The following is a 25,081-nucleotide window of genomic DNA, read 5'->3' as shown; positions in this document are numbered from 1 at the left end:
TTAATTTATGTACACTGAAGAGAAACTCAGGTTTCCCCTCAAAACCTGAGTTTTCTTAGTAATCAATAATTTAAATAAATTGTTAGCATATTACTATGTACTATGAGGAACCACAATATTCCCCAATAAAGTTTTAAAAAAAACTTTTCTATCATATATTTTTATTTATTCAAGTTATCTTAGTAGACCCAATTACTCTAATATAAACCTGTTTCAGCCTCACAATACAGACCAGCAATAAATTTAGAGCATCAGATAAAAAATCCAAAAAGGTAGACATAAATATGAAAGAAGAAAAATACCACAATCATAAATGAATAAAGCAGAAAAACAGTAAACTAACATTACAACAGTGAAATATCACTTTCATTTATGCTGTAAGTAATTTATTTGATTAGTGGCTGTCCTGTGGCTATGATAAACACATGGTCAAAAATATAAACAATCTTACACATGTTAGACACACTTTATTGCAATTTTGTGTACACACAGTGTATACAAAACAAAATTACAATGCACACAGCTTTCAACCGTGAATGAGCAGCTTACAGCAGCGATCAGAATGTAAACAGTGTAGGAGAAAAGGTAAGAAACAGTTTAAAGTCATGGTGCAAAAGGAATTGAAATTAAAAGGTTTGGTGCAGTGCAATAAACAAATACTGTATGTTGCAAAAAGCAGTAGAACATTGAGTTTTGCTCTATTTAGACGGATTATAGCCATGTTGGTAGTGCAAATATGATGTTTACAAATGTGATGCAGAGTCCTGACTGGAATGACTAGAATAGTCCATGGTGGGGATGTGAGGGGTCACTGATGATGTAACGGACTCAGGACAAGCAGCGCTGGGATGAAATCTCTTTAATGGAGGAAGAGGGGCTCTTCATCCTTGAAAAGATGAAGCAATCTTTGCTTTTAAGATTTAAATTGTTTGAAAAATGAATTATATTTAGGTTAGGGAATAAAATGTAACTGTGTAGAATATATACTTACAGATATATTTAAAATACACAATGTAAGAGGAAACAACAAATGTGATATGATGACTGATTCAAATAAAGACCCAAACCTTTGTTTTTCTGGCTGCTGTTGGTAAAGGAGCTTTTCTGTTCTCTGTGTTGATCCTTGGTCTTCCAACATAATCTGTTTCCATTGTATCTGTATGCAAAAATATTTAGATTTTAGTTTCCCACTTCACCACAAGCCAACACAGAAAAAAAATACTCACAATTTCAAGTCAACAGTTAACTTAACCTCCTAACCTAATCTAACCTAGTTAAGCTATTAATCATGTTTGCATTGGGAAAACAACCATCGGCTAGGTTTTAATTCAAGGTGACTATGCAACGGATAGAAAGTGGTGTGGATTTGCGATCTGAGTCGATACTTTGCAGAATGACAATGTGCTGCATGTACAGCTGCAGATCTTTTGTGTCTACCAGCTTGGAACATCTGGCAGCGTATTCTTCGACCATTCCCCGTAAAAAAAAATCCTATTGCTCAGTAAGTTTTGATTGAAAGCATCTTAGAACACACATGCAGAATCCTTATTAGATTTTGATCTACTCTTTTGAAACATAAATCTAGAGTAATTTTCCTGCTGAGTATCCACTGAAGTCTGGCAACATGAGGAGTTTCCTTGTGTTGTGTGTAGAGATTAGGTTGTACTTGTAGCAAACTGAGGGATGGAGAAGAAATTGAGCATACTCTGCTGTGTGCTCAGTGACTGGAGATGAATAATCCCCCAACATCTGCTGTTGAGGAGAAGTCAGCAGCTGACCACTGTTCTGCTCAGCTATCACTACTGAAGCTCTGCTCTTACTGCTCCCAGAGATCCTAGAAGGCACAGCTGGATAATGTTGGGTCCCTGACATGCACAGTCTGAAAACTGAATGTACCTGCTTGGAGCTTTCTGTAACGCCTGGATTAAAAGAATCTGGATGACCCTGCAGACATTTAGCAACAACAAGCAACACAGAATACCACTCATAACATCTCCAGGTAAATTTAACTAAACTAAAAAAAAAAATACATTTGTTACACAAGAAATTCTTTATTTTATAAGAAAAAATGTATATCTAAAGTAATGTTTAATGTAACTTGCAGAAGATGTAGAAAATAAACTGTTGAAATGCAAAAAAAATTTACTCCCATTCCCTTAAGTTTTAAAATGCACATTTATCTTACTTCCTGTCAGAAATGTGAGGAATAATTCATAGACCTAACCTCATACAGTATATACCCCCCTACATATTCTGAAGTGAGACTCTGAGGCTTCAAAATACTCTGAACACTTTAAGAGCAGTTCTCACTGTGCTGATTATGTAATCTGCTGCAAATTATTTAGGCGTGCATTTATGCACAGTGATTCTTGCGGTGTACGTACTCAAGCATGAAAGACCGGGGAGGCGCTTGAACTGAGAATGAACTGTTGGGCTGACAGCTTAATTTAAAGCCAAGCTAAAACTTAGCTGTTTACTTATAAAAGCATATTGTCTGTTAAAGACATCCAAGGGTTTTTTGAAGAAAACTGAATCTATTTAGCAAAATGTTTTAACCAATGTATTACAACACCTAACATTTTTCTTTCATAAAAATTGGCTCATATTGCACACAAATGTATCACATTGTGTGTATATTATGAGAACTTCATTACTCATTTTAAAGATCTGCCTTACTTAAACCTCAGATAAGCAACATCTAGTCAACAAGTAGAGGCCACTGAAAACACAGCAGCATTACTGTCAACCATGGCAGTGGGCTTCAATATGCTGAAAGAGTTCTCTTAAGTCAAGTGACCTACAGCATCTCACTGATGTAAGTACATGCCTTCCCAAGTTTATGTTTTTTTGGGAGGAAAAAGTCCTGAGGTCAAGCAACTTACAGCTGAGGATGAGGATGGCATGATCCGCCTTCTGCCTCAGTCAGAAAATACATTTAAGGTTGTACTTTTAAGCATTTGTTTACATTTGATCACTAACTTAAGAATGTGACAGGAAATACAAAAAAAGCAATGTTTTTTTTTTCTTTCTTCATTTAAATTTTAAAAATATTTTTGAATAGTGATAACCTAGTCATAATGCGTAGTAGTGGGACTACTCTTGCGGTTTAGACTTAGACAGATTTATTTAGTCATTAAAAAAGCTCTAGATAATTTAACATTTTTAAAGTGCCACTGTGAAAAACAGTAATAAAAACAGTAATAAGGAAGGTTTGACAAGGAGTGAGATGGATGACTAAGATTATTTATAATAAACTGAATAATTTATTTGTATATTTATTAAGGCTGAAAGAATTAATCAGATTAATTGTGATTAATCGATTATTGAAAAAATCTTCAACTAATTTAGTAATTGGTTAGTCGTTAACTGGAGTGTAAAGTCTGTAAAACATGTCTTTAGCTGACAGAGCAACCCACTTAAAGCAGCAGCTATACCAAATTTGTATAAAAAATATGAAAATATTTATATATATTTAAGATCTTTAAAATATTTTTCATCTGTCAATATGCTCTATCCAGAACTCTTCAAGTGGAAAAGTTTTACTTTCGCCTGGTTTAATTTAGCAAAAAGTCTTCTTCAGGCTGTATACAATTATTAATCAAAAAAAAAAGCAACAGCCCTTGTTGCAGCCATAATATTTATATAGTGGGGAAATTCTGCTTCTACTTTAAAAAACTACTGAAACCCATTTAGTACAATAATTGTTGGACTGACAAAAATCTAGAAAACGTTAATAAACAATCCCACAAACTTTAAGGTAATGACTTATAGAAATGTAAAGGTGTCTTTGTTCTTACCTTCTGTAGCACCTAGCTTTGCTGTCATGCATGGAAGTAATGCTTTGACCACAGCAGTTACTGTATTCTCTTTGCTATATTTCTAAAAGACAACAACAATTAACAATTAACTAATTAGCAATATTATGTTCTTCTGCTTGTTTATCTGTAGTTACTCCTGGGTGAAAAGGTTTGGGTTTGACAACAGTGATAACAAGAATGGGAGTTCTGCTCCTCCTACACTGCTTTATTAAGAAAGGAAAGGTTTGTTTTCCTTGGATGTTCAGAGAATTTATCTCTTGTCTCTTTTTCGGATTAAATTTTCCTTGAGGAGATAAAAAGGAACACTTTCTTCTTTTCAAATATTCTCTGACTGTTATACGCTCTATGCTTTTGAAATAAATATAGTCCTTAAGCATATGATTTAATGATAGTCTCCTTGTAGTGGTCTGGAGCACTTCGGCTTTGCAGCGCTAGTTTGCATCTTTCCCTAGCTGGCGTTTGTTTTGCTACTTGCAGCATTTTTCCTTTACATGTTTTGTGTGTTTGTTTTAGTGTCATTTATATATTTGCACCAAGTTTTGTGTTTGCAGACATTTCTGCTCCAAATTCTGTAATTTCAGCATCTCTCTATTGCCACATTTTTTCTTTTTTGATTTAAATTCAGGGCTGACTGACTGACTAGCCTTAGTTAAGAGCTGCAGTTTGCCAAAAAATAAAGCCCATATCTCGGCTCAGTAGGCAGCCCACACTGGCCTGAAATGGGCTCTAACTGGCAAACAACATTTAATTGTGCACCAATAGATGAATTTTGAGCATGAGTGGCATTTAAGGTTTGTGCCAAAGGATCTAAAGTGAATTAAGGTTGGAAGATTGACATAGCACGTTGAGCACTTTCATTTTTCAGTCAATTTAATCCAACCCAAATGATGACACTGACACTAGCAGCATTCACTCCTCCTGGATGAGCATCCTGCAACTGTGTACAATCGCTTACATTTTGTCTTTGACCCATCAGCAATCTCTCATACCAAACAGGAATGTTGCAAATTTGAGTTTGGACTATAACATAGCATATTGAAAATTTTTGTTAGGACTCCTGTCTGTGTGGTTTGTGTTTTGTGTGTTTGTCTTCCTTCCTCCACCAGGCGGCGCCTGGTCCTGATTCACCTCCTCACACACCTGCAAAGGGTTACCTCATTGACGGAGTGCTCTTAAGCTGCTGACTGCCACTACCTTGGCGCAAGAGTGTTTGCCAGTTATGGGAAGTCATCCTGCAAACTGGACTTTTCTGACCTTCTCTCCCTGGAATGATCACCTGAGCCTCAAACTGAGCTGGGGATTCAAACTGGAGATTTGGATCCACTTTTCTCCAAGGGATTGTTTGAGTTTCACACTGAGCAAGGGATTCATGTGCACCACAGTCCGTTCAAGTACAGCAGGAAATCTGAGTGGCAGTCAGTGTCTCCGTTCTCCTACAAACAACCGCATTCTGGGTAAACCCTGTCCGCCCTTCACTGAATGAGACAAACACTGGAACACCCCACACTGACTGGAGTCAAAGAGTCAACCACCTTTCTGGAAACGTGAGTGTGCAAACCTTTTCTCCTCTTCAATTTCGTGATTCAATTTTCCCCCTGAACCTGAACTAACCGCAGTGTCTTCCCCTCACCTTACAGTTCCGGTTGAGCAGTGTTCAGAGCAACACTGGAATCGCCACAAGCTTCTCAATAAACCTGTTAAACTTTTTCCCTGGTCTCTCTGTAATGGTTTCTCTGCATTTGGGTCTGATCTTTAGTTAAATCATGACAATTTTTATTTAACCTTTTTTGAAATATTAAGATTTTTTGATTGTAGTTTGGACCATCGTCCTGATACATAACCCAAGTTCACTTTATGATGCATACTGTAGACATAAATATGATTAGCTAAAGTTCTATTTGTTCTTAAATAATAATATTTAGGCCTGGATAAGGTTTTTAATTTTTTTAACTTGTTGAGCTTATTTAATGCTGTAATAAGCTCTGTTTATTGATTTCTTATTTCAGCAGGTGTTGTAGCTATCCTGTTTGGTTTTAGCTAAGTAGATTAAACTGTGTGTTTCAAAAACACTGGATAATCACTGCTGATTCCTAATGTAACAATTACTGGTGTTAATATACTTTGTCACGTTTGCCAAACGTTGGCTTGGATATCATGTTTCCATTAGTACCTGCTAATTTCTGTGTCGTGCTAAGTTAGTTTAACAAGCTGAAAGAGTTAAAATATGACTAAATGTGGTTGCATAAAACATTTTTCCCAACAGAGCAAGTGTTTTTAAGCTCACCTGATAGTGGTCCTAATCCTTCCTTAAATCAACCCTCCCACTCTGCACACTGGAGCCTGTCCCTGTGGGAAAGCAGCTTTGTGGCTCAGAGAGGCTTGGTTCGTTTGTTCATATGTGTCAGAGTTTAAGTGCTTTTAGTTAATCCTAATCCTTTAATTGTCAAAGAAAGATTGATATGACTGCTATATGGACTCTTATGGATCCAGTGTATTTGCATTGATTAGATTTATCTAATTAAATATGTTGCTTGTTCAAACCACTCAGTTGTACACATTTTTAAAACCTTTATTGACTGTGACATGAATCTTTATATTTGATGAGTAGGTCATTTAAAAAAGCAGAGGTTATCCGTTTATTTAAGGTTTCGTTTCCCTTAAGGCACCTTAAAGAGATTAACTGATTTCAGAGCACAGAATTGAATTTAAAGCATGACCTCTCAGGACAAAGAAATCCTAGGTTTAGATTTTCCTTCAGTCTCTATTGACCAGCAGATAGAAAGATAAAGATTATTAGCTTTGCGCTAATAGGCTCTCAGTCTGCTTTATATTGACTCAACATTAGTTTCTGCAGCACAGATCAGTCTGTGCCATTTACCCCAATCGATTTTGAGTTGTCAAGTATATGTTAGAAAAGACTGGATACTGGATTTTATACTGAAGTTACTAACCAAACAAATTGGATATATTTTCTAAAATAAATAAGAATTCTTACAAAATGTTAATATATTAGAAAACATAAAGCAGAGTTGTAAATTTGTAGGGTTTTATTCCAGGATGAGACACTGACCTTTAATTTAGTCCTAGTTTCGATAAAATGAAATGTCTTTGGATTTATTAACGATAATCTTTAATTAAAGGATGAAATGAGGAATTTGCTTTTGGCTCATTGGCTGCATAAGGGTTGACCTTCTGTTGAATCAGCGTTGTAAACGAAAACATGGCATTTGCATGAATGCACTGGTGCAGAACGATTATTTATTGCGCCTGTTATATAACACCTTGCTGCTGGGCACAGTAAGGCAGACGTTGCTGAATAATTTCTGTCTGAAATAAAACTCAACATTACTTTTCACGTGTGGAAAAGAGGTTTTAAATTCTGCTTGTCAATTTATTTTTACAAAGAAAAATATTTTTTTGTTTGACAGAGAGGGGGAAGTCCTTTTTCTGATAGAGTATAGCCGAATGGTGGAGACCAAACTAATGATAAACTTAAAGAGAGAATAAAATAAGAGAATAATATAAGTAAAAACAACAAAGGAGCTTACCTCTGAGTGTTTACTTAATAAAACTTAATAAAATGTCTCCACTGGTTTTGTTCAATAGTACATGATAGTATATAGCTGTAAGTGGCAGTCTGTGGGTACCTCGCTAAAGTGCTGAAAAAAGAACAAATGGGAAAGCAAGGCACTCTCATAATACAAAAATAACATTGTAAAATTACATGTATCAGACAGCTTGCTGACAAAACCTTATTTTTTAATGTGACACACAAGCTTACGCATAAAAATAAGGAGTGCATGTGTTTTATTGATTGAGGTAGCTGCTCATTTTATTGGATTTGTTGGAGTGATGGGTGTTTCAAGGATGACTTCTGAATCCTTGCTGCTCTGTGCTGAACCTGCCCCATGATGACCTCTCTAACTGCTGGTAATATCACAGAGAACTGTAGTTAATGTGTAATGGTCTTGGTTTTTGGGTTTTTCCTTTGTCGCTATTTTGTGTTCTTATATTTTTGTCAGTTTATTTTCTTCAAGGTGTTACGTTACGTGTGTGTGATCAGTCCTCCATCCTGTCTTCCTGTGCTCCTTTTTTACCAGCTGCGTCACATTTTCTCCTGATAAACTCACCTGCATTTAATAGTTTTCTCTACATGTCCCTGATTATACATGGCTCAAATCCTAATACTGTACTTCAAATTATAGCTTCTGCATCCTCTTCCTAATTCCTATCCCATTCCCTTCACCTTTCACAGGGCCAGCAATCAGACTACTATCCTTGTGAAAAAGTAGCTCCAGACTGCTGTGCTGAATCCAGAAAGCCCTCCATCTTACGTCATTATGCAATGAAAATGCACATGAATGATGCTTGTAATATTAGTATGCCAAATCAATATTTAAGACCAGACATCATAGCATTGTCTATGTTTTAATAGTTTTTCTCCTCAAAACTAATGTTTTTCTTTTTCCAATAGCTTTTTATATCAGGCTAGACCGGACGAATGATATGGATTTGTTTTAATCCGATTTGAATGCATTTACTTTTTTTCTCTTTGAAAGTGAGAAAACCATACAGAAGCATATTGCATTCACCAAAGAAAAAAGATCAGACAGCTTATCTCATAATTACGAGATCGGTATCTCGCAATTATGAGATTTTATCTCATAATTATGAAATCGTTTCTCATAATAACGAGATAAGATCTCATTAGATCTTATCTCGTAATAATGAGATAAGATCCCATGATATTGAGATCAGGATCTCATGATTACGACATTGGTATCTCACAATTATAAGAGATACCAATGTCGTAATTATGAGATCCTGATCTCAATATTATGGGATCTTATCTCATAATTACGAGATAAGATCTGATGAGATCTTATTAGATAATATGTGATATTTAGGAAATCATTCATTCATTGCCGAGCTACGCTATGTGAAACGTGAACAATGAGTGGGTTGTCGGATTTTATATGCTTTTACTTCCTTTTAGGTATGCGACACTGGGAAATATTGAGTTTCCTCAATGTGGATGGAATCAGTTTTAGTTTGTCAGCATTGCGCAATAAGTCCTTAGAATTGTTTAGGCTAAAAAGTCCACTCTACTCTGACTTGCTGGAAGTCGCACTGTTCCTGCAGGAGCAATTAAACCAGCATGGGATGATTTATGGCTTTAAATGAATGCATCTGAAATGCATTCCAGCTTGCTTAGTGTTGTCCCAAAGAACTAGTTCAGCTGAGGCTTTAGAATAATTTAAAACGACAAGGTCCCAACTTTATGTGGCATGTCGATTCATATGAAAAAATAAAACTATACGGAATCTGTATTAATGGAGCTGTTGATGGATTTTCATGTATGTTCATAAGGCTGCATGCTTACTCCACAAGTAGTGATCCCAGGATTATAGCTGGGTACTTTATTGATGAAGTGAAAGACAGGTGTGGAGCTCCAATGCGTATCAGGACAGACGTGGGCACAGAGACCTGTTCAGTGGAACAGATGCAGATATTTTTAAGAAGTAATCATGATGACCAGTTTTCTGGGAGATGCTTCATTACTGGCTCAAGTAATCATAACCGAATATATAGACAAGATTAAATCGCAATTACAAGATCTTGTCTCGTAATTATGAGATAAGCTGTCTGATTTTTTTTTCTTTGGTGAGTGCAATACGCTTCCATACAACCATGATCTATTTTAATTTTCTGTTATAACAAAATCATTTAATTTATTGTCAGTGGCTAAGAAAACTGCAACTGTCCTGGGTAGAGCTGCTGTTGTTTTCCTAGATTACATCACATGACATGCTAAACCAACAGCAAAAATCTTGTGCAGTAACTTCTTTTCAATCCGAGGAGGGTCCCAAACAGGTAGTTTGTGACACAAATCGAGGGTTTCAAAAAGGATGCAGTAAATTTTCTAATGTCTGGGAAATGTACAAAGGTTTATTGGTCATCTATTCATACAGTTTAGCAGGGGAAAAAAAGGGGATAATTAGTCATTTAAAGTTTGTATGATGTACTATATAGGTTTTTTTGTCATTATGTAAAATATCATCACATTTTAGCTCACAGTTTTGGTTGTTTGATGATAAAAATTTTGTTTATTATGTCCTACAAAGGAATTAATTGAAATATTTTACATGAAAGCTACATTTCTTTGTTTTTCTCCTCTCATGTTCTGTTAACATACAGTACTTTGAATCATCTTGTTACTAAAATTTAGTATACAAATAACACTAAAGATTTATGTTTCCCACAGGAGGTCCAGTAATCATTCTAGTTGTTCCCTAAGTTGTATACAAGAGACATCAGCACAACCAAGAAGCTCATTCAGAACCACCCCACTACATTGGGGTGGATTTACATTAAACTTCAACTTTGCATGATCTTCCATGCTTATCAACAGAGCACACACTGGGACTGTTGCAGTAAAGACAGTACAGTTCATTTAGAGTGGTAAAATTATAGGAGTTTCTTTGCCTCAAGTTAAGCTTTTTTAGCGCTATAATAGTGCACCACCATATCATTGACCTGATTATAGATAAACTGAATGTTTGTGCTTTTCGAGGTTAATGGTTATGTTTCTTTTTACAATGTATGTCAATATCTGTTCCAACTGTACCTTAGATATGTACAGTACACAGTTTTTGATCCAAACCATACCTTTTTTTATACTGGCACTGACAACTTTAAACTAAGTATGAAAATTTGAACTATATATTTGTGGCTTGGTTTTGTAGAAATATCGTCACTGCATGGCTGGACTACTTGTTCCACCCTATGGAGTGATGGAGAGCAGTGGATCTGACAGTAAGTACTTCTGGGGTGTTCTTTGTGTTTTTTTCAAGCATTTTTCAGGTTTTATGTTGTTTCTATAGTGTCTTTTTTCACTAAATGTAAAGACAATGTACATCTCTGAGCAACACAGCTCTTTCTTTGTGTATTTTCAGCTGCATTTATATCCCACTGGATGTGGATAGGGTCAGCTGTTTAACAATACACGCCACACAAGTTCCTAGGAATATGTACTTACTATATTGTGTTAACCCAGCATGTAGAATCAAAATGTCATGGTAAAGGTTTTAGCATGGGTTTAACATCAGCTACAGTTCCTTGCTAAACTGTTTAGATCCTTGAAGCTTTTCAAGTTTCCTCATGTTGCAACTGAACAACCTTGATTTATATTTTTTGGAGAAATTTTGTGTTGGACATCCACAAAAAAGCTTACTGTTGTTACTACCAGGCCTCTAGGTGGAAGGGAAAAGAGAGATCCTGAAGCGAGCATGTCAATACTTGTGAGCTAAATGTAAGCAGTTATTCAACCCATAAGTAATATGGACAAAAGGGCATTTAAAGCAATAAAAAAAACATGTCTATCCTTGTAGTTTGTACAGAGGAAAATGGAACAATAAAAAAGATAAATTGCAAATTTGATTTGTGAAAAAATTGCAAAACCCTAGTTTTTAATCAGCTACTATTCAAAAATTTCATAAGAATGAGAAAGTAATATCTGATTTAAAATGGAGTTAAATATTTTTTTTTATTGTTTTTTGACTCGCTTATTTCTCTTTTTATTCAAACAGAAAGTTATATTTTCTCATCGTTATTTATAATGAAGTCAATGAAAGCAGATTCCAGCTTTTTTAAAATCTCCCTCTTCTCCCACCTATTTATTCACATTGTGGATGTTTACTCTGTGTTGCTCATTCAACACCATAGAAATCCATGTTGCTCCAAATATTTTGTTAAAATCTGGCTTTAAAAGCAAGAAGCCAATCTTTCCCATTTGGGAGACCTCTGTGGTTAAATGTGAGGTGAAAGAACCCTTAGGATTTAAGATCTCCTCTTACTTTTAGGTTTAAAACATAATCAAATGAGCATACTACTACAGATTTGTTGATGCCACATCCCCATCCTCCGTGTAGAAGAAGAGCATGCAGTGACACTCAGGCATTTAGATTGATTAATTGCTTTGAATAGAACTTGTGTTTTCAGTTATTGAGATTTATTGAAAGGAACAAAGCCAAAGTAGATCTGAAGCAGATTATGCTTAAGGGTTTATGCAAGAAATTTAAGCAAAAACAAAAAAAGAATATTGTATTCTCTTTGTTTACCCAACTATAGGTGACCCCCACCCCTCCCCCAATCCTATTGTCTGACATTTTGAAAGATGAAACATGGTTTTCTGCTTTGAGTTAACCCAATATATGCTTTGTGAATAGCTATAACCTAATATTAAGTCATGTAGCATAAAAATGATGGGCTGCAGTTTCATGGGAGGAAATTAAAAAAACTGTTTACTGACAGTGGATAAACTGGAAACTGCTCAGCTTTTTCTTCTAAAGGAGTTCATAAACGACTGACACACTTTTAACAATTTCAGAATATATCCCTTTAATCTCTAACACCTTAAAGTTAAGGTTTTGTGAAAAACATTTCTCTGTTTTTTAATATTCAACAGCCTTGATGGCTCTTACTCATTTTTAAAAATCACAAAGTCCTGTTCCTATGGGATTTGATTCATGCAGCAAAACCATGTTTTTATTAATTAATTTATGACTATTAAAACCAAAGCAATTATTTGTTTTAAACAAATTTTGCTATACAATTTAAAGCATGAAGCAATGCCACTTAGATTTATGGATAACCCAAAAAAACAAAAGGACTGAGCTATTCATAAGTCCCAAATGAATTCAAAGATGATTCAAATCTGGGTTGTCACAATTAAATGTAAATATCAACGCCCCTGTCAGGATTTGTTTGAGGGTTGAGGACCCAAAAGCAGAGGCAGGCAGGCAGAGGTGAATTTTTGGTTGGTTTAATGAAGGGGAAACTGAAAAAGCAAAGTCCAAACAAACAGGCAACCAAGAATCCAAAATTAAAACAAAGTCCAAAAAAACAAACATGAAACGGAGTCAAAAAAATCAAAAATTTAAAACATGAAAAAATAAGAAGAAAACAAACCAGAAAACCATGGAGACATCAGGGAATAAAACTCAACGTGGAAGGCTCAGAGAGACGAAGTATTAACTGAGAAAACAACCAAAGAACACAATAAACTAAGAATTAACCCACTAAAACTAGAAAACAATGAGCAAAGCAAAACTGGATACTCAAAAGAAAAACATAACAGAAACAGAAACCTGACAGCCCCAGGTTGTGACACTTTTTTTTTTTTCTACTTTTATCATCATGTAAAACACAAACTTGTTCTCAGCTAAAACAAAACAAAAAACAAGACATATTACACTGCATTCAAATAGAGAACAGTAAATGTCATTGTGTCAACATCACATTTTACTTAGAGTCCACCAAACCTGCTGGCATTAATATGTTTTCATCTCTTTAGGTTTCTGTGCAAAACCATCTATTTTTCTGTGGAGTAGATCAACTTTACCAGACATCTCAGTATTGTAACTTTAGTTCAGTATTACTAATAAAGGTTTCAATTCTAAAAGTTTTTTTTTCAGTTTCTCTACATCCTCTATTCTCATGAAGACTACACTTGGTTTTCATAAAAATATGCACATACCTGCAGTGGCAGCACCAAGGGAGGCCAGAGGCTTCTGCCATATAAATTTACAAGACATGTAACTCACAACTTTCACTCTGCTAATTCAAAAATGTATAACTTTTGTGTTGAAAAAATAATATTAAGTTTATTTATATAGAACAAATTCACAACAAATGTAATCACATCCTCCTTTACAGAAAAAAAACAAATCCATTTTAATCCTGATTCAGTTAAAATCAATCCATTAAATTTAAGTAGCGTTTCAGATACAGCTACATTTTATTCAGTTCAATACAAGTTACAATACTGATAATGAAATACTAATTTATGGCAGTTGGAGAAGATTTATGTAGCTGTTTGCATTGACCTATTTACTTTGCAGTACATACTTATCCTGAAGAAACTCACAAGACGCTAACACTCCTAAACAAATAACCTGTTTATAAAGAAATGGACTTAAGGCAAAAACATACGTTTTTCTCTTTCTCACATGATTGTAAAAACAAAACAATCTCAATCTGCTTCTGCAACTTTGGTTTCTTGCAGTTTGTTTTTGACGCATATTCAGGCCACATTTTTTTCTTTTATGGTTTCTGATGAATATGAAGATTACGTGCTGCAGTATTAAATATAACTATATGATGACATGTTTGAAATCCTGTGGCAATAGGATTTATTATTGTAAAATTCAATTCGATTTAAATTCAGTCGAAGAGTGAGTGATGTGCCGGACAAAACAAATCACTTGGAAAGCAGAGTAAACATTTTTTTTTTAGCAGAAAACATGAATATCTCCATTAACATGTTATCTAATTTATTTTTATAAATTGTCCTCTTTGTTGGACTATCTACTAGGTAGATTTTTATCTCACTTTTCTATTCTGTGTTTAACAGCATGTTTCTCTTATTTCCATTAGGAATGCCAGAGAAGGAGAACATAAGCAACAGTTCATTTGTTTCAATGTCCAGCCATCCAAACAAGGTGCTTATTATGCTAGCAGAACTGTGTTACTGTGTTACTGTTCCTTCATCACTTGTAGTCACTACAGTAAACAGAACATTTTATTAAAGCAGCTTGAATCAAAAAATATTGTCATGTTTACTCTTTGTTAGTGAGTAAATTGCAGACAGCAGGCTTACGGTCCTAAAAATTATAGCAAAATAGAGAAAGCTAACATGCAGTAAACAGCTCTTAAAATGAGAGGGGAAAAATATAGGCAATGAACAATGACAGTCAGTGAGCTTAAGTACTGAGGGCAGGGAGGAGAATGGTTTGGAGTGCAGGTAAGTAAATCAGGGGAGAATGTGGAGCAGCCGAGAGACAACAAAACCAGGGAGACTGAGGGAGGAAGACTAATTAACATGAATAGTGCTGAACTCAAACTACTAATGAAGGTCTAAGAGAAATAATTTCAACTCTAGAGAGAACAGAATAAAACAATAACAAAATGTGATAATGTGAATATTTCTTCCTGTATTGAATTATTGTATATAGTGGCGATAAAGGAATATTTAAACCCTCTTACCTCCCCCAACCCACTGGAAGGATCTGAATGCCCACCTTCACTTTAGTGCTTTGCTGATTTAAGCAGATCATCCACTTTGTATCGAGCATCCTCCTTTTGGATTGACAACTCCCCCTAGACACATTAAAACCGTTATTGAACTCTGTAGGCTGATGTCACTGATTCTATAGGTGTTTAGGACAGGGGAGGGTCAACATTAAAATGTTGCCTTTTTATAATCAGAAAACTGTGGCAGCCCTAGAAAATATTTAACATTGGGTCATTGAGGCAGACTTAGAGACCCCTTTACAAAAGTTTGCTTGGGGCCTAAAATGTCTTAGTCCGCCCCAGGTAAAGTGTTACGTGAAAATGTAGAGTGTAGTCCTTTTGGAATAATGCAGCACTTCTCATGGAGTAGATTACCAACAGTAGGGGAGCCACTAAGTGTGGTATCACTGTTTTTGTCAGGGAAAAAAAAAAGGTTGTTTCTTAAAGTGGAATTTTTCAGACAAAAAAAAAACTTTTTTTCCCCATATAAAGGTGGAAATGTTCTGAAAGTATCAATGTTAGAATATGCTGCTACACTAACATATATTAACAAGTGTAATTAGTTACCAGGTCTGGCTATTTTTCTTAAATTAGTGCATGTAGTTTTGAATCATGCAAACGAAAGAGTTCACAATTTTGAGATAATGCATATTGTTTTGCTTGAATGATTTTTATTTAGAAACATCTCCATCTGTTAATAGATATAAATAAAAAATGGCAAAGTGGTTTTAAATTTAGTCCCAACATAAACAAGGTGACTGGAGTTTTTGTCTCCATCCTCAACAGTTCCTGTCCCACCTTTCCCCCGCACTCATTTCCTGCCTGATAACGTGGCACCACAACAGATTTATGGTGCCTGTTTTGTTTCAGAGAAGCAATCTAGTCACAACACGACTGTTGAGTTATAGAAAAAAGCAGATACAGCTGTGATAGCTTTCATGCAGCTTTTAAGAAAATGCGATTTTAACTTGACAGAGACACATGTAGTAAACATGAGAGCCTGAATCAGCTTTATAAATGTATGAATTACATTGCTTTCTGAGGCATCTAGAAAGTGTTTTAAATGTCAGGATTCTACAGATCATCCCTGGGCCTTAGTGTAAGACAAAATAATAAGAGCTGTCCAGAACTTACAACAAAATTAGTAAATGTAGACATGGAAGCTCTAAGAGTGAGGGCTCTCAGATGCGCATTAGCTGCTCAGCCTACAGAGGCAGGTTCCCTAGTTGGAGCGGAGCCCATATGTAAGTGGCATTTTCCTGACTATGTTTTTTGTTTCATCCATAAACCATGACTCCTCTTAAAAATTAGTTGAAAATATATTTCTTATTTAATTCTATTTTGCAGAAGTCCTTTCATGAAAGTCCAGCCAAACTTCAGAATAAAAGCCCATCTCAGGTAGAAACCTCAGGCACCTGTTGTGTGATGGAGCTCAGTCATGAAATATTTCTGTAGTATGAAACAAGATGATGTGCTTAAACTGTTCAGGTTCCCTCTGAGAAGATCCTGCGAGCGGGGAAGGTCCTCCGCAATGCCATCCTTTCCAGAGCGCCTCACATGATCCGGGACAGAAAGTACCACCTGAAGACCTACAGGTCAGTTAGTTTCTCTAACTCTGAGATTCTGTTTAAGTAGCTCAGAGACCACCTATTCAGGGATCTAAAATAACCATTGTGATCCAAGCCTCTCTATAATGTACACAGTGAAAACGGAATGCAACATTTTAATTAGAAAAAACGAAAATCTGACTCACTTTTCTCACAAGGTATGGCTTACCTATTGATTGACTTTATCGATCTGACAGTGGAGAAATTTCGTCATTACATTCGCTCAAATAGTCAAAGAAGAAGAATGTGCCAAAGAAAGAAAAAGGTGCATGGGATACATACAGTATATACACAGATAAGGGTTTAACTGCAATAAGATGATATAGCTGTCAAAACCACAACTTTGCGAATCCGCATTTTGTTTCCTCTCAGTGTGCTTTGGCCCTAAAAAAATCACTTCAGACCAAAGTTACACATCTGTTGATTGAAGGGAAGGCAAAATAATGATTTTAAGATCAGACAGTAGCTGCATTTAGAAATACTCTTGTTCACTTGGCTTAGACACTAATACACACAAAAACACATCACAACTCAAATTCAGAAAAATAAAAAAAGCAGTAATTGATTTAGTACATTTGCTATGTTGTTATGGTTTTTAGAGGACCTACATGGAAGCTGAGGTGGTTTCTTGCAGATTTAATAACCAGTGGTCGCAACTGAAGCATAAATCCAAAAATAACTGAACAAGAACACAGGAAGCAGAACAAAGGGGAACAAATGGGTTAAGGTGATAATGAATAGAGTCCAGCAAACGTAACTGAAGAGGAGGAGTATATATGTCAAACAGAACAAAGCCTGGGGTAATAAACCAATTGGGAGCAGGTGTGGATAGAAGGATGCAAAATGCAAAAGGTGCAAATGTTTTAATGATAATTTGTAAAAATGAAAATATTGGACCCATTTTTTTATCTTTAAGATACATTTATGTATTAAGTCTTGACAGCTATTCTTTAATTATCCTAGTGGAATAACTGTTTCCAATGCAAGTTAACATGCTAATTTGGCATGTTAAGCTGCATGTGGTGTATTTATATTATCTTTGTGGAGAGAGTACTCACTCTGTTATTTTTATATGTTACATATAACCATCAGTTTATGCATTTCCATTAAAGAGTTGTTCCTCAGATAGATTAAAGACCTTTCCAGGGTTTTTCCTCTTCACCTGGAGACAGGTACCAGCAAACTCAAACATCCTCTACCCTAACGCTTATAATCAGGTATTGGTTGTCCAGCTCCAATCAGTTGAAGTGATCTTTAAAACTATTGTTTCAAATATCTCTCTGACTCTAAGCATACAATTATGGTGTTGGCCCAGGCGCACCACAGTGGCAGCCCACTGCTCCTCAAGGGGATGGGTTAAATGCAGAGGTAAATTTCTCCAGTGTGAGATCAATAAAGTAGATGAAAACATTTCTACAGAATAATTATTTTCTATTAGACATTGTTGAGACAAAGATAATGATAATACAAGCTTGTGATTAACATATTAGATTTGTTTTAACCTTAATTAAAACTAACCCTTATTTGTTTTTTTTCCACCTGAGTTTGATAAAAACATATTGATTTCATTTTTTTAAGGAGCAAGAAAATCTTAAGTAAATCGTGGTCAGACAGTCAAATAAAAGGAATTACCCAAATTTAAAGACAATAAAGGACATAGACAATTCTATAATTTCTGAGCCTCTGTATTAATTTTCTCCAGGCAATGCTGTGTCGGGACAGAGCTGGTCGACTGGCAGATGCTGCAGAGCTCTTGTGTCCACTCCCGCCTCCAGGCTGTGGGCATGTGGCAGGTGCTGCTGGAGGAAGGTGTCCTTAACCATGGTTAGACCCTGTGTGACATCTGCCTGAACATGTGACACAATCACAGCAGCTTTTGGGAGTCCCACCTGCTTTTATGTTTCACAGTGGACGGAGAGACAAGCTTCCAGGACAAGTACCTGTTCTACCGCTTCCTGGACGATGAGCAGGAGGATGCTTTGATACCCAGTGATGATGACATGAGGGAGAGCGAGGGGGAGCTGCAGGACACTCTGCTCTTCCTCTCACAGATTGGACCAGATGCTCTTATGAGGATGATCTTAAGGAAACCGTAGGGCTCTAACATCATAACTACAGAAAAGCAAATCAGTGAAATAGATTTTTGGTTATTTATTCTACTTCCTAATTTTCAGACCTTCTGAAAGATCACCGGATGACTTGGAGATCATTTATGAAGAACTACTTCATATAAAGGCCTTATCACACCTATCAACAACTGTGAGTTTACTAGGTTTTCTGTCTACTAACTAGTGGATCTTATCACTAAATGGATCATTAAAATTCAGTCTTCTGAGCTTTAATTAGATTTTTCTGTTGCTTTTTTGGGGAAGAAGAAATGTAGGAATATAATTAGAACAATACATGTCCACCTGTGTGAAGTGCTTTCCAAAACTGTTCACATATGTAAAACATTTTGTTTACATTTTCTTACCATCTCAGACTTTAATCTAAATTTTGCATTATTTTTGTTTCAAATCATTTCAAATATGTTTTTTGTAATCAGCACACTTTAGAAAAAAAAAACATTTTCTTTGGTCAGATGAAAAATCCTTCATGTTTATAGGGTACATGGGTTATAGTGGCCTAGTCAAAGTTTCAGATCCATCTGCAGGGACGTAAGAGGTCTATACCCGAAGTCCAAAACAAACATTTAAACAATTTTTTGTGTGCTTAGTTGCTTTATCTGAGCCAATGGGAATAGGCACATAATACAAAATACATACAAAAGAAAGAAAAATAGCAATTTATAAAATCATCAACTTGGTGTATATGGTCTTAAAGATCTATGCTATTCTACAAACATTTGTCACAGCAAATAAACACTGTCATGTCATTGTGGACGGTTCCACCAGTCTGCTTTTAACTAACCCTGCCTTCAAGCACTCTTACTTTAGACTAAATACGGCTTTGGAAACACTGAGGTGAAATACATACAGTATTGCACATATGCTTCAGTTACAATATATTCTGTAACACTGTGCCATCATTAGCTTAGGAGCTTTGAGACATTCAGCATGGCCTGGAGATATGGCAGTCCCCTGTGACTGCAGAAGTTTCGACAAAAATCTTTAAAAATTGCTGTTAACAAAAGCTCTTTATCCAGTCTGATGGAACTGGAGCAATTTTTAAGAGTAATGGGAAAATATTAGTTTGTAGATGTGAAAATCTGGTTGACCCAAAGCCTGGAAGACCTGCAGTTATGATGGTTGCAAAAAGTGGTTTTAATAAGTATTGACTCAGGAAACCTGAATGCAGATGCTTGCAACACTTTTTACATTATTTATTTTGTAAAAAAAAAAAAAAAATGAATACACGTTTGACTAAATGTGCTAAAATGACTAAGTTTGAAACACTCTATTTGCAACACCTGGACTTTTACCCTTAGTTTTAAAAATCCTATAAATATTATCACTTGTTTTCATGTTTGAATTGGTCTTCTCTCTCTAAAAACGTTTTCTCCTACTTTGGCAGGTGAAGAGGGAGCTAGCAGGAGTTCTTATCTTTGAGTCCCATGAGAGAGCAGGGACAGTGTGTGAGTAAATATCGACTATTTAGAAACCATCTAATAATAAATCTGGCAAATTTTGGAAAGAACCTCCAAATCATGTGAACCAGAGTTTGTCTTTTGGCAGTGTTCCACCAAGGAGAGGAGGGCACATCTTGGTACATAATTTTAAAAGGCTCAGTGAATGTCGTCATCTATGGAAAAGTATGTTATTTAACCTTTAAATTAAAATATGAAGAAAATCAGGTAATGACTCTATCTTAAATTGAAGTAACAGTCACCGACCAGTGTGTTGTGTTACACAGGGTGTTGTCTGCACTCTTCATGAAGGAGATGACTTTGGGAAGCTGGCACTGGTCAATGACGCCCCCAGAGCTGCCTCCATTGTCCTTCGAGAGGACAACTGTCATTTCCTGAGAGTGGACAAGGAGGATTTCAACAGGATTTTGAGGGTGAGTTTAAGGGCAGCATCTTGTGATGCTGTAAGATTACCAGTTAAACACACTACCGCCCCCTGCTGGCAGATATAAAGTAATGCAGCCAGATGTGTTCCTTTTAATTGATTTTCACTTATTTATTTTTTTGCTGATTACAGATTTTAATTAATCAGCTAAAAGGACATTTTTTTATTACATTACAATAAAATAATAAACAATAAAATAAATAATAAACAATAAAAATATGAGATCAGTAAAAAAAAAAGTTTTCTCTCTCTTTTTTTTTTTTTTAGACTTTTCTGCATATAAAATGTTTCTGATGCCCTAAGGGGGTTAAAGAATAAAAAGTAAGAGCTTATTGATGAATGTTTTCTCGGTGTTTCATGATCCAACTTACAAGGTTCATAGTTGGACTTAAAAATCCTGGATGAATGTAAAGTTTTGCTAATATGATAAGAATTAAGAATATGGAGTTTCCCACATACTGTAAATTCTCACTCTTTTCATCAATGATAATAATGGTGGATTTCTACACAACAGGTCTTTGTCTGGTACTTGATGTAATTTATCTTAATTTGTTTTTTTATTTGTTTTTTGACATACCAATTTGGCCAAAACTTTTTCGCAATGTTTTCCTTGTCTTTATAAGGTTAACCACATTTGTTCATGAATTAAAAGAAAAGAATGAGAAAAAAAAGAAAGAACCAAAAGATAAGTAATCAAAACACATTTTTAAGGACTGAATTTTAAAGGTAGAAGAGAACCCACACATAAACTTAGCTCTTCATAATAATAATAAAAAATATATATATTTTTCCATTCATATTTTCTTGATTGTGGCGATCTATATAGGATCTGTGTACGGTTTTAGAACTGGGGAAGTTTTGTGCTATAGATGCATAATAGAGGCATACAAAATGTGAAAACTATTCTTTAAAATATCCTATATTTAGATTATCCTGCCAGGCTTTGACACAGACTTAATTCGTCCAACATATACATTTCATAGTTAATACAAGTTGGGGTAAAATTCAACAAACAAAAAATCTAATAAAAGGCTGTGAAATTTCTTAAAACCTTTTTAAATTCTAGTTTTGGAAATATAGATAAAAATTTAATAAAAGCAAAACTGAAAAAAAAACAAGCAAAAGCCATTTACATTTATGGCTAATAAACATTTACCAACCATCAATTATTGCCGTTTGTTAATGCCGCCCCCTGATATAATGGGAGTCGTATCACTTAATAAAAGTCTACAAAAAATTCTCAGTAAAACCAGCTTTCCAAAACTTTCTATAATATGTTCAACCTGTCTTAAACACTAGTATTTCAAGTATTTAACTGAATAGATCCCTAATGTTCTCTATGTGTGTTTTCATTCATCACGAAGGATGTTGAGGCCAACACTGTGCGTCTAAAGGAGCATGGTCAAGATGTTCTGGTGCTTGAGAAGAGTCTCAGCAGCAGCCGAAACTCTGTTCACGGATCCTCTGCAGCTCACCACAAGTAAACTAACTCACCAACCACCTCAAAAAACATGTTTGACTTAGTTGTACACTCACACATTGATGTCGGATACCCATCACAGACATTTACTGATTATATCAACAATGAACAGAAAGTCAAATTAATTAATTCTATTTATATGCTTGAAATCAATTCAGCTTTAAAGTGCAGTCATATAAAAAAAAACATTTCAGTTTTATTGAATGGGCTGTATTATTTTACACCAAACTAACTCAAACCACTAAACGGCCTTATTTGTTTCAACTTGATCTGTGGAGTCAGTGTGAAGTAGCTATAGCTGCATCAGCAGCAAGTGTTGCTTCCTAATAGAGGCATCTGTCACGGCCCCACGGTGGCTGAAATACACAGAGACACATTAATGGTAATGATGGCCTGGCTCTTGGGGGTAAAAGAAGGCTTGGCAAGTCACAATTACTTGTTCAGGGTTGCCCTCTAATCAACTCCGCTCTTGACACACAAGAGTGTCAGTACTGCCCCATGAGAAGGGAAGACATGTCCCTGCTTTTGTATCTCCCATCCCTCTTGTCACGCTGTTATCAAGTAATAAAAACAACCAAGTCTGGGTTGTGTTCATTCTCCTTCACGTGGAAGCAGCCCCTGCATTTCCCTCTTTTTTTTTTTATAAATGTATTTATTAGAATTTCCTCCTGGCTCTTATCTGATCCTCCTCTTCATGTTCAGGAACACTGATTGTAAATAGGATTGCTATCAAATGAAGCAATCACAGGCTCACGCTGAAGGGAGAGAAATCAGCTGAGGACCCGTAGCCGAGCCACTATGGATTAAGAGTCTGTTTATCTTGATTAGTGAAGGGTATATGTGTGTTTTTTTGTTGTTCTGTGTCACTCCAGATACAACATAATTTCCGGGACACCAGAGAAGATTTTGGAGCACCTTCTCGAAATGATGCGTTTGGATTCTCAGTTCACCGAGTCAGGTGCTGCCCATCGTATGAAACACAGAGTTTCACATTATTAATTTACATTACCTTGATCTTTCTCAGATTTTCTGACATTACTAACACAAACTGAAGTGTGTTGTAAAAGTGTGTTGCAGCTTTAACAGATTCATATTTCAACATTTTCTTTGGAAGTTATGTCTAAGTGTTGTGTGAATATGTGTTCAGTCCTCCAGTTATTTCACTGTAGACTTTTTGTTTTCGCTGCAGTTTGACCTGCAGGTCTTGGGCAGAGATTTTCATTCATACTTCTTTGCACAACAGCTTAGACACATTCAAGTTTAATAGAACGAGTTTGTAAACATCAGTTGTTAAGTCTTACCACTGTTTCTTGGATTTACATCTGGCCATGTTTATACATGGATATGCTTTGGTTTTATGTTTTTAGGGCTGCTGGTCAGTTGCAAGCTAAACCTGCATCCTGAACTAAAGTCTTTTGAAGCATTAAAACTTTTTTCCTTGACCTTGGTGAGGAACTCTGGCTTCACTATCAGGCTGTGTTGGTTTTTCCAACATAATGATCACTTCTAAGCAGAAATGTTCAGTTTCGGTGTCACCCGAGCCCAGCCTCATCTTCTACATGTTTTGTGTGTCTGCCTGGTTTGTGATCTTCATCTTACCATGAAGATCACATAAATAGTATGTAAAAATACCATCACCAACTGTGTATTACCTTTTCCAGAGTTACCGCTGGTCTCATGGTTGCTTATTTGATAAGCATGCTCCTCCCCTGACCTTTTAGGAAAGAGCATTAGAAACATGGCTATGTTGTGGTTAACTGAGATGTCCAAGGTTGGTTTAAAATCTAACCTTTAACTCGTTTACAATTTTCTACCTGAGCTGTCTACTGTGTTTCTTTCTTTTATGATGTTGTTTGTTCACCAAAGTTCTCTAACAAGCCCCTCAGATCAGATTAAATTACTTAAAGGTAAAGTGGAGGATTTGCAAACAGCAACTTTTAAACAGAGCATGCACGAGGAGAAATGCGCTCATGCATGCTCTCGCATGCATTTAATAGGCATTCCCGCTCGGGAGGGGTACAGGGTTTTGCATGTGCATTATTTGTATTTTTTTAAGTGGAGAGGGCAGGTCTTTTAAAAAATTTGCAAAAATCGTTCACTATACCTTTAAGTAGTAGTACAGTTGTTTGAACTGGTTTTCATTTGGGGGGTATCAAAGTAAGGGGGGTGAATGCAAATGCCCCTAGCTGTTTCAGCTGTGCTGTGTGTTCGTTCTCTCTGGCTCCACATCTGTGGTCTGCTCTGCACTGACCCGTTTGTTCTCGTCTATAATTAGCTCCACATCACAGTGCTGATCTAATTAACGCCATGTATGAGGACACATATGGAGGGGACAGAGCAGCCATGTGTTTGAAGGTGTATTTGATGTGCTATTAACCCAATCTTTTTTATGTTATTCATCTCAGATTCAGCCTTAGATGACTTTGTGCTTACGCACTGCGTTTTCATCCCCAACAGTCAGCTATGTCCGGTGCTAAGAGACCAATATCCTTTTGCCCCAAGCTTTCTGGACATGAGGAAAAGGCATCCCCAAGTGAAACTCATCAGAAGTGTAACAGGTTTTACTGTAGTTGTGTTTCTCTTTAACGGCCTTGCAGCTACCACGCTCAGGCCTCGCAGGGCTCTGAGCTGGAGAAGCTGGACTACACTCTGAACAACAAGCGGCGGGTGATCCGTCTGCTGATGAAATGGGCTAGCGTGCACGGAGAGCACCTGCAGCAGGAGGACATGGTCTTCCTGGAGGTCAGTCGTAACAATTATTTAACTGACTTAGTTTGTTTATTATAAAAACAGGGGCACTTAAACAGCATATGTGACTCTATAATATATGCTGTTGAGGATAACAAATGCAACTTTTTTTTATAAAGAGCTTAGAAGTATCTATATTAAAAATGATGAGGTTGACATCCCAGATTTAAAACACTTGGATTGTTTCAACATTCAGGTACTATTACAGATTTAGATCTTGGACCCGCATTTTAATTGCACCCTCTCCCAAAAAAACCAAACAAAACATCAATTTATACATTTTTTATATGTCATCTTGCAAAAATTTCCTTATTCTGTTCTAGCTAAAAACCTCATCATTTTTAA

The 25,081-nt window shown here is 36.0% G+C and overlaps 1 protein-coding gene across 3 annotated transcripts in view; it reads left to right on the top strand.

The window, feature by feature from the left end:
- Positions 1-25,081, top strand: part of LOC107085744 (rap guanine nucleotide exchange factor 4-like) — a 47,116-nt gene that overhangs the window by 13,782 nt on the left and 8,253 nt on the right. For 2 of the 3 annotated variants that reach the window (XM_015376265.1, XM_015376266.1), the window contains 14 exons: positions 10,565-10,634; positions 14,256-14,320; positions 16,239-16,289; positions 16,380-16,486; positions 18,201-18,322; positions 18,407-18,590; positions 18,673-18,757; positions 20,012-20,072; positions 20,173-20,249; positions 20,351-20,497; positions 21,873-21,988; positions 22,861-22,946; positions 24,394-24,472; positions 24,586-24,730. In XM_015376265.1, the coding sequence (XP_015231751.1) occupies positions 10,565-10,634; positions 14,256-14,320; positions 16,239-16,289; positions 16,380-16,486; positions 18,201-18,322; positions 18,407-18,590; positions 18,673-18,757; positions 20,012-20,072; positions 20,173-20,249; positions 20,351-20,497; positions 21,873-21,988; positions 22,861-22,946; positions 24,394-24,472; positions 24,586-24,730 (1,395 nt within the window). Of the gene's footprint in view, positions 1-1,839; positions 2,000-10,564; positions 10,635-14,255; positions 14,321-16,238; positions 16,290-16,379; positions 16,487-18,200; positions 18,323-18,406; positions 18,591-18,672; positions 18,758-20,011; positions 20,073-20,172; positions 20,250-20,350; positions 20,498-21,872; positions 21,989-22,860; positions 22,947-24,393; positions 24,473-24,585; positions 24,731-25,081 lie in introns of those variants that run through there. The other variant, XM_015376267.1, reaches the window with a different exon arrangement.

Source organism: Cyprinodon variegatus, unplaced genomic scaffold (genome assembly GCF_000732505.1).
Source record: "Cyprinodon variegatus isolate N-32 unplaced genomic scaffold, C_variegatus-1.0 Scaffold132, whole genome shotgun sequence".
Lineage (NCBI taxonomy): Eukaryota > Metazoa > Chordata > Actinopteri > Cyprinodontiformes > Cyprinodontidae > Cyprinodon > Cyprinodon variegatus.
Note: the sequence above shows the minus strand (reverse complement) of the source record. Positions and strands in the feature narration are given on the sequence as shown.